The following is a 10,296-nucleotide window of genomic DNA, read 5'->3' on the forward strand; positions in this document are numbered from 1 at the left end:
GGATATATTCATCAAAATTACACTCGTGCATCAAAATAAACAGATAATTTTGCATTCGAGCTTGTTGTCTTGTAAAAACTGTATTCGTTTATTTTTACATTGGAAGGAAAAAGCCCTCCTCCTTCGGAGTCGGGCTTTTTCGCCACAATATGGAAATAAACTCATGCAGTTTTTAGACAACAAGCTTTCATGCAAAATTATCGGTAATTTTGAAGCACTTGTGCAATTACCCCCGATAATCATCAATTTCCCAACTATTCTACTAAAAAAAGCATTTATAAACGGAGGGTCAAAATAAAACCTCCTACCTACTAAATTAATTGTTTTTTTTAATGACATTGCGGTAATGCATACATTTCTGATTAGTTAATATTGCTTTTCAGACTGGTGTTTTATCTGGACTTCCTCATATGTTGAGGATGTTATTTGCCTACATCTTTTCCCAAATTGGAGATTACCTAATGAGCACCAATAAAATGAGCAGGACCAATGTTAGGAAGCTCGCCACAGCAATTTGTAAGTAAATAAATGGTAACTGATAGCTGCTCAAGCAAGATTATGCATAATTTGTGTTAATTACCATTTATTCAATAATAATGCTAGTAGCAATGAAGAATTGAAGTGATTAATTGATAGAACAAAGAAGAGAAGAAAGAGATATTAGTTTTTAATATATTTTTCATACGCATATAAAGAACAAAAGCAAGAAGAGTTGATTTGTTTTCTCGTAATCAAATCAACGCCTTTCGTATTTTTGTTCTTATTGAGAGATTTCTAGATGGACTCTTAGATACTTAGTCTCTTAAGTTCAAAAAAATCCAGGAACTGGAATAGTTTCTAATTTAAAGAAACAATTGTATTGCCCATTAAGACATATCCAATATCGTAGTAAACTAGACACGAGTATTCTTCAGACATAAACAGATTTGCCCCATTTTAAATTGAAGGTTTAAATCTGAGAGTGGCTAAAATACAAGATTCTGCATTGCAACTTCACTTTGAATGTAAAGTTATTTGTATTACGCCAGTTTAAACGACGATGAAAATTGAGCATACTTTTCAACAATGGTAGCGACAATAATCTTAAATTTCCGCCCTTAGTGAGTTTTCCTGAAAGCGATGGTTGAGCATGAAAACTTGCAAAACGTAAATCATACCATAGTTTGCAAAGTCGTTTACACCTGTTCATTAAGCAAAGTAAATATCATTATGTATACAAAAGTATTAGTTTGCCCCTATTTAGCTTTCGCGTATTTCGTCACGTCTTGCTTGTAACTTCACAAGGAATTATTAATGTTCGCAGTTCTAAGAACAAAAGCAAGCCATATTTCTTGCCTTATCTGCTTTAACAAAGCAGAACACTTCCACCCTTTAGACTTTAGATGATTGAAACTGAAGAGTAATTTCCTCAAATTGCGCAGTTTGCAAAATAGTTCTTGAATTTTCAACTCTAAATTTTTCTTCCTAATAATTATTTGAGTATGTCATGGACAGTTCTTTATTGTATCATTACCGCAAAAACGCTCCGCTCAGAATAAAAATAATCTAAAGTTCACATTCTTGGAACATGTCCAAATATATTTTGCCAATATTCTCAGTTATAAAATGCACGGGATAAAAGAATATTCACAAGTATAAAACATTTGGGAAACAGAAATACTTCCGCCATATACCTAAAATACAAATACTACCAAGATTGAGCATTGCGATATTAAATCTCAACACAATAACCAAGAAATCCATTTTCAACTCATGGTAACCGAATTTGCAACTTTTTCAGATTCATAAAATCGAGTCATAAAATATTGCGTCCTTCGAAAAATCCTCTTTCAAACTGCGATGTCCATAAAATATTCATTCGAAATTGAAAGGTTGCGTTTGGGAGATTATGTTTTGGCAAATCCCATAGTAAGATTTTAAACGTAAATACGATCGAAATAGATATAAAATAGAATGTTTGCATGTATCAATAAAATGAGCTCGACAACTTCAGCAAGGAACTACTCGAAGCCAGAGTCAGGAACATTGTTTGAATTAGGCTTAGTTGTATTTAAGCGAGAACAATATCCCCAGGCGAAAGCTTTTAGCAGGAAACCAAGTTAATTTCTGTCTTAGATGTTTCTCAATTTCCCTCATTTTAGTATGTATATCTATGCGCAATAGCTATATTCCCAAATGCAGTATCGTTTTTTTAACGATATTTGTTTATAGATACTTCTGAACTCAGGCAAACCGAGCAACGCCCGGAAAAGTTGTAAAATTAGAACAATGAAAAGCGCCTGAAACTAGCCGAGTTCCAGCTAGCCATGCGAAAATGAACCTTGCCCTAGAATGTTACATTTTTTTACAATATTCCAAGAATTTTAAATTCAACTGGGAAAACTATCAAGCCATTCACGTGTAATAGTACTGACAAACATTATTGTTGCAGAAACCTACTCATGGGTTTCTATTGAAATTTCTAGAATGCATGACACAAATTCGAATTTCTATTTTCGGAAAAAAACTCTATTATATTCTTTAAAGGAAAATATTCATTTTATTGAAATAACCCTATTTTCACTACTAGGCTAGAAGCAAATCTTCGTGTTTTCGAATAAGGAAATACGTAAAACAACTTCGTCCTTGCTTATTTCTTTTACAATTCCTTTCTGTATGATGTTAGGAAAATAGACTATAGAAAATAGTAGAAGAAGGTCTTAAATTTTTCTAAACACAGTTTCCATTCCTCCATTCTAAAGATAAAGTTTTATTTTTCAGGTTGTATCGGTCAAGGAATGTTTATGCTCGCATTGGCCTATTCTGGATGTAATTCCATGATGGCCATTATATCGTTAACATTGGCAGTAGGAATGCATGGATCCGTTTCAACAGGTCCACTAGCTAGTGTAGTGGACATAAGCCCTAATTATGCAGGTCAGTAGCAATTTTTTTAACTTGAGCTTATGCGGTTGAACACATAAGTGACGTTAAACATACTCAGCAGTAAAAAGTGGGCATCATTCTACTTAAATATGAAACTAAGCTTGATTTTAAACAGTCAATAAAATAAATATGTTTGATAATACCAATCATCAATTTGGAACAAAATCCGTTTGGAAACATTGGCTGATTTTGGTATTAGCCATAAGCTTAAAATAATTTAATTAAAAGCATGCCAATTTAAACAATATTCATTTAGCATTCTGTGATTATTGAATTTGCTGGTAAGCAAAGTCTGTAGAAAAGTGAAAATCAATGGTAAATTCGGCTTTCATATTATGATAATTAAATTTAAATAGACCAATTACTTAAGCCGATTTCCAAGTGACGCTGTAGCCCCAGTTCTGGAAACGATACATTATTATTTTAGGTCAGTTGAATTTTAAACATCTTTTACAATAATTATGCTAATTATGCTAAATTGAAGATTAAAATGTGTATTCCTTATTGAATTTGACTAACGCTTAAAATAATATGATAATTTTGCAAAAACGTTAAATAGCTTAAATTAATAAATTCTTATTTCTTCTTTATTTCTTTATTGTTGTCGGTTTAATTTTTTAAATCTTTGGACATTTTTAACAATTGGACAAGACGGGATCACGACACCGACAATCAATGTTTACCTCAACAGCTAAAAATATTTTTGTTAAGCGCCATTTTAAGACAAGAACAATATCATATTCTCAAAATCATTCAACAGACATGACGAGAGTATATTTAGAATGAACTGAAGTAGTGGATTTAAAAGAATAATTCTAAAGTTAACTTTGAGAACGGAACACCTCAGAACTATGTAAAAATGTGTATAACTGTCCAGTAATATAACCAGACGTTTCCGACGTGAAGAGAAAGTTATCGTGGTGTTGATTTAGAATAACAATCCTACGTTTATCACCTAAAGATCATAAAATAGGTGGAGTAGAATTCTTACTTAGCACCCTTCAAGGCAATCAATCGACCATAAGTTAGACTAGCTTAAGAAACACCAAGCAATACGCGTTGAAATATCAATGATACATAGAACGAGTAAAGAAAGTCGGTCAAAGATGCCTAGATTGAAGTGCATTTCAGATTAATTCGCTTAATAAGATGGCATGTCTTCGAATGTTCGACATCATGTAAATTGCATCCCTGATTTGATTAGATGCAGCTTAATTATCCCTGAAAGTCGTTTAAACCATGATTTAGCAGCAAACTAGTGAACGCCAACGAAAATGTAAAACGTCTTAAATTAATCTATATTTGCATTTGAAATGTAAACGATAATGTCTGCATTTGATTACTGTATTATTTAAAACATTACTCATCTAGGATGAAGTAAAACACTATACATTTTTCAGGGTCTCTCTTTTGATACTACTCAGAATTTACTAATAAATAATTACCTAATTTTTTTAAATAAATGGGCATTTCAGCGAACAAAATAATCCATAATAAGTATTGGCTGTAAAGCGTCTGAATATTAGAGCTCCGTAATTTATTACTGCAGATTGACTCTTAATCAAACCCGCCTACAGACCCTTTAGTAAATTGGGTTCGGTTGCATGAAAAAGAGGAACTAAAATTGATCGTTTAGTTGGCGTCATGATATAAATAAGGATCGTTCAATTATCCAAAATAACACAATTGCAGCTATCGGCTATACTAATCGAAATGGAGTTATTTCTCGGGCTCTACGTAGCAAATATTCTTGAAACATATTAGATTGATGATAGGTGACTCTTTCAGTATGTATGGCAATTGATATTGACAAGGATGCAGTCATTTTCGAGTCTCTAATTGAATTCCTATTCATTCATTACCGAATTATAGATAAGATTTAACCACAAACGATTCTGAAATAAAGTATTTTATTGAAAAATCTACTAAATTTTCTCATATTTTTTTTAATCACGCAAAGGTGACGCTTCACAAAACCGCAATGTGCTAATATATCTAGAATAACCACCAAATTGTAATACAGTCCGCAGCTAATTATTTTTTTCCTTATTGCATATTACCAAATTAATTAATTAATATGGCTAGTAATGGTCCCTTGAAAGTGTTAATTCATTATCATTACATTAATCATAAATTGCCACTTACGAACAGTTAATTTAGAGATATTAGAGCACATCAATTGTTTTGTTTAACCGCTAATTTAGAAACTTTACATTATTTACAAAATATACCTCTAGTGGCCGAATAATATTTTTCAATGTATAATTAGTTGATTTATGCAAATTAGTTTAAAATGTGTTATAACAAATATGAATGGAAATAGAGCGTCGAGCATTTGCCTGCAAAAAGTTAGAAAAAAACCAATTTTAAAAATTGTGTCCGTTAACATAAACAAGGATGATCCAAAATGCAAGTTCAGTAAAAGTGGCTTCAACCTTGACGAGAGTTAAAAGAGTATCTTTAAATTCTACAGTTTTTCCCAGTTCATGCACAATTTATAACCTAGGACGTCAATTTTAATTAGCCATGCTTAAAGTGTTCGTATTTTTAGTTATCGTTTTGATAAATGATTTTTTTGTGTCTTAACAGATAATTTTTATTTCAAAATTACACGTTTAATGTATAAGCCGTGCGTTTGAATAGCTTCGTTCCATAATTTCCACTTTAATTGGAAATAATTACTCGACGAGACACACTAGACAAAGTACGAGTAAATATTTATGTAGGAAACACTAGCGTGTTAGAGAAAGGATATAAATACCAATTTACTATGTGCCAGCCGCAAATCCAAAGGTGTAAGCTCGACAGCTACATTCACAATGGCCAAAATTTATGCTGGGAATAATAAACGCATAGAATTTCAGTCTTTGTTTCACGAGTCAAAATTATTACCAACTAGGTCATCAATTAAAAGCTTGTCTGCAAATGTTTGTATTTGGCTGGCTGAAAATTTCACTTATCGTTTACCCAAAAACATTAACTAACAGAGCCAAATTGAGTAACAATGATCCTATTTCCAGCTGTTCTATTGGGTTTGCTAAATACTGCCGGAGCTATTGGAGGATTCCTGACACCTGCAGTTGTTGGATATCTTACCTATCAAAATGTATGTACAATTCAGACCAAATCACTATGACTTTGACTCTATTTTTACCTTTCCGTTAATTTATCTTACATTTTCATAATTTTTAAACAATTCATACATTTTTAAACAAACTAATTTGTTCTGAATTTATAGCAAACAACTACTCAATGGCAAAAGGTGTTCTGGATTTCCACTCTGTGGCTCTTTTTTACTGGAATACTTTATGTGATATTTGCAAAATCTGAGATACAACCATGGAATTCCCCTGAGAAGAAGAAGCAACCCGAAGAAGAGATGATGGTGTTAAAATCTCAGAAGGATATTGAAGAAAATAATAAGCACAAAGTAATAGTATAGTGTTGAATGTTCCTATTAGTATTTAGAATCCTAAATAAATTTTGTAAATCTTAACATTCATTTTTTCTCCAGTCATTTGCCCCTTTAACATTTTAAAATTGTAAAGCACAAGTTAACAGATCAAGATCTAATTATTGTTGAAGTTGGTTTTAAGTCTTCTTTAAAATTGCTCCACATTGTCGGATTCATTTTAAACAATCACACAGAACAACGGTTGAATATATCTCATCCATACGTCTTTGAAATTGCTAATTGAAAACTAAGTTTTATTTCAATTTTTTATCCGTTCTAACTAGAGAATTCCAGATCGTGGGATTACATAAAATGGGATTTGTCATTTCACCGCTTTACCTGATTTATTCATCCTTTCTTTACGTATATTTGCAAATGCCTATGCGGCCTAAAAAGAAGTTTGAACGATATTGAAACGAAACGAAATGGTTAAGCACGTTTTAAGAATTAAGGATTCACGTCCATGAGATGGTATTATTTAGAAGAACAACTTTACAGTCGCTGATTATAAACATCAGATCCTTTCTTATGTTAGTATTCCATTGTAAAAAGCAACACAAATATAAAAAAGCCCTAATCAATCCAATAATTAATCTACATATGGAATTTGTGATGGAAATGGTGAGATAGAAACAAGACAATACATACTAAAGAAAATAGAGTTATGCAGCGGTTTACATATAAGTTAGCACACTGATATAAGCTTTGATCACTGTACTTATGCCACCAACAAAGAAGACAAATTACTTACAAAAAGCCATACTTATGTATAAACAGAATATATCTGTATTAACCGATTTTCAGCTGAACCAGCTCCATTTGGAATATAACAATAACAAAAAAATGCTGATTTCCAATACCCTTGTGGCTCGGAAGTAACTAATATTTCCAAGGAAAGTTTCAACCTTAATATTTCATTATTTTCAAAGTACTTGCCGTAGAACGAAAGTTGACAACAACTTTTAATATTCAGACTATTTTCTTACAACATATGAAGCGTGTTTGCATTTGGAACTTTTCAAAAGATTGGAAAGGCGCAAAGTTTTATCATTTTCTTCAAGAGGGATTCTAACAACATTTTCCGTACTCTTTGTTATTGTTGTTTACGAAACTTTCTTTGAGCCATTCGTGATCAAGGCGTGTTACATTGCATAGATAATGTACTGGAAAACTCATTTTGGATGTGTTTGCTGCCTTTTTGTTCAATTTGCTGAAAACTTCCGAGTTAAATAGGAACATAATACTACTAGACAGATTCAATCAAAAATGTTCATTGTTTCTTTATACTTTCTAGTCTTATTTACAATTTAATTAGAATGTCCTGAATACAAACCGTATATCCGTTGTTGTATAACGTATAACGTTGAACTGAAACTGTACATAAAAAAATACCGCAGTTCAATACTTTCCGCCAATTTAAAACCTGTGTATAGATTGTAAATGAAATAAAAAAAAGGAATTTATTTCAACGGAGTATGTTAATACTGTTCTGAACGCGAGAACATTTTGTATCATTTGGAGGTTGAGGCAGCCTTCATAAAATATTAGTAGCAATATTAGTAGTACTAAAATTCTTTATTTTTTACGCAAAAGGGCAATAGACCCATTTCAGTCTTATTACGGCTCCGAATTTCATATGGCTAACGATGAAAAAATGGAACCAACTATAAATTATTAAATAACAACTTGAACGTGAGAGCCATGTTAAAAAACTGATCTAATTTACAATAGAAAATTTTGTAATGCAGTTGAGGAAATGGCATCTGAAATAAATATTTTATGCCGATTGTCCCAAGCTCCGAGTGATCAAAATATTCACCACCAAAATCTTCTGACATAAGTGCTTTAATTTGGCTATTTAATTTCCATTTACGCAAACAATATTTCGAGCATTAACAGATGAAAAAAGACAAGCAATCGTTATTTCCGTGCGACCCACTGAGAAATTCGAATGAAAGCATTCACGCTTACTACCTACACATTCAATTCGCTAAGTTTCTGCTGAAATAATGAAAGCAATATTTACTGTGGTTGCTGTTCTTTTTTATTCAGCACAATAAACGGTAAAGAAGACAAATTTACCGGTATAAATCTAGGTTGGAATAATAAAGTTTGTGCTTCTGCGAAATATATGTGGTGATGAATTCAAGCAGAAAAAAAATGTTTAATAAAACTTATGGTTAAAGAGAAATTAATTTTAAAGCCTTTTACTATCGTCTTTTAAATTATAGTTCCAGGTGCCAGAATGAAACTACTACAAAGAAGTGAGGACATTGAACAAAGGCTCGTTCTTGGCCGAATGGAATTCCTGGGGTTCTAAATATAAAACCGGGATGTTTAAAGTTGATTAAAAAACTGCGGAGTTTTACCATGAAAATAGCTATAGAATGGTTGCGAAAACAACAATTACTTATTTTAAAAAGTTTAAAGGCAAAACTATTTTGATCACGAAATAGTAGCAAAATCCGGTAAGATATCCATTCGAATAATTAACAAAACGTCTCGAGGGTATTCCAGCCAAGTTTCTCAAAAGTTTTAAGGGCGTAATTAAAGTTTTAACTGCGCTTTGGGAATCTTTTCAAACTAGGTAGATTCTAAGTGTTTCTGCCGAACAAAACTGCGGATTTATTAGATAAAGAAATTGTTAATTATTATTGAGCCAGCTGTTTTCAGAGATAACTAAATAGAACTTGTGGAAACCGGACAATAAAATAATCACTTAACGCAAGGAAAAACTCATAGTTTATTTATTTTAAAATTGCTTATTAATTATTTGGTAGGGTTGCAATGCTTTACAAAGTTCCTTCCTCTGTTCTGAAAGAAGCCGGTATTCTCTCCATGAAAACACATGCTTGAAACTTTCTACTGATATTGTAAAATATATTAAAATTTAAAACGTAATATATTCGACGCGCTTTAATGGATTGTAAAGTAGCAAGAAAGTGTCTCAAGACTTTTTCATCATAATGTATTGCTAAAATGTTATAGAAAACCGATTTGTTTCACAGATTTACTACATGCAAAAGCTGATATTCATCTATGGTAATAAAGAAGGAAACATTTATTGTATGTTATATGTTTGTAATATTAATTTTTATGTTCAATTCAATTAAATTCTGATATTAGCAAGTTTAATATTCAAAAGATTGAAATATAATAACTTACAAAAGAGAATATTGAATCCGGAAAATCAACTGCTAAGAATATAAATCAATTTAGTTCTCATAGGACAAAATAATCTTAGAATAGGCCAAGAATGAATTTGGCCAACATGAATTTTTGCCGCATGTTCGGTTAACACCTGACAGTAAAAAATGCACTGAATGTATTTTTATTAAAAAATTATATAATAAATTAAAAAGTACATGTCGCACTCGTATTTCGCGATTCTAGTCGGATTAGGAACAAAGGACAATACCCAAATCGAACGCAATCAATTTTCAACTTTGCAGCAGTTTTGTATGCAAGCATGCAGTTGATCCACAAATTGAAGGCTTAGATCGATTCGCGCTCGAACTTTACTTAATTAGCAATTGCTATCCAGGATAAAGCATTATGCCAAGTTATAATTGGTTTATTTATCTTTATGGGTAATACTTTCTCACATGCTTCTAAATTTATTTGAATCGAGCTGAAGAAGCAAGTAGAAGTTATTTAATTGCAAGTGGCTTGCAAAAGACTGACCAATAAGTGTTTCATTAATTGTCAACTCACAAACTGTAAAGTTTCCATTCACAAAAACATGGTAAAGTTATACAATGTTCTATAAATTTTGCAGGAATTTTAAAATTTCTGAATAGAAAAATAGCACATTTGCGGCACATGATTTGAAAATCAGACTTTTTTGTTTAGGAATCGGATAAAACTTTAATAAAGCAGGTTGACAGGGTTTGTTTAATTAACTTGTTGAATGTTAT

General features: G+C 31.7%; 1 protein-coding gene across 5 annotated transcripts in view; it reads left to right on the forward strand.

Annotated features, from left to right (window-relative positions):
• LOC109546386 (sialin) overlaps window positions 1-6,421 on the forward strand; it is a 16,146-nt gene extending 9,725 nt beyond the window's left edge. For all 5 annotated transcript variants that reach the window (XM_048669123.1, XM_019917336.2, XM_019917338.2 and 2 more), the window contains 4 exons: window positions 384-516; window positions 2,761-2,916; window positions 5,946-6,031; window positions 6,164-6,421. In XM_048669123.1, the coding sequence (XP_048525080.1) occupies window positions 384-516; window positions 2,761-2,916; window positions 5,946-6,031; window positions 6,164-6,367 (579 nt within the window). In that variant the 3' untranslated portion in view covers window positions 6,368-6,421. The remainder of the gene's footprint in view (window positions 1-383; window positions 517-2,760; window positions 2,917-5,945; window positions 6,032-6,163) is intronic.
• The last annotated feature ends 3,875 nt before the right edge of the window (window positions 6,422-10,296 follow it).

This window comes from Dendroctonus ponderosae, unplaced genomic scaffold (genome assembly GCF_020466585.1).
Source record: "Dendroctonus ponderosae isolate FM_Combo_2020 unplaced genomic scaffold, Dpon_F_20191213v2 Dpon_F_20191213_8, whole genome shotgun sequence".
NCBI lineage: Eukaryota > Metazoa > Arthropoda > Insecta > Coleoptera > Curculionidae > Dendroctonus > Dendroctonus ponderosae.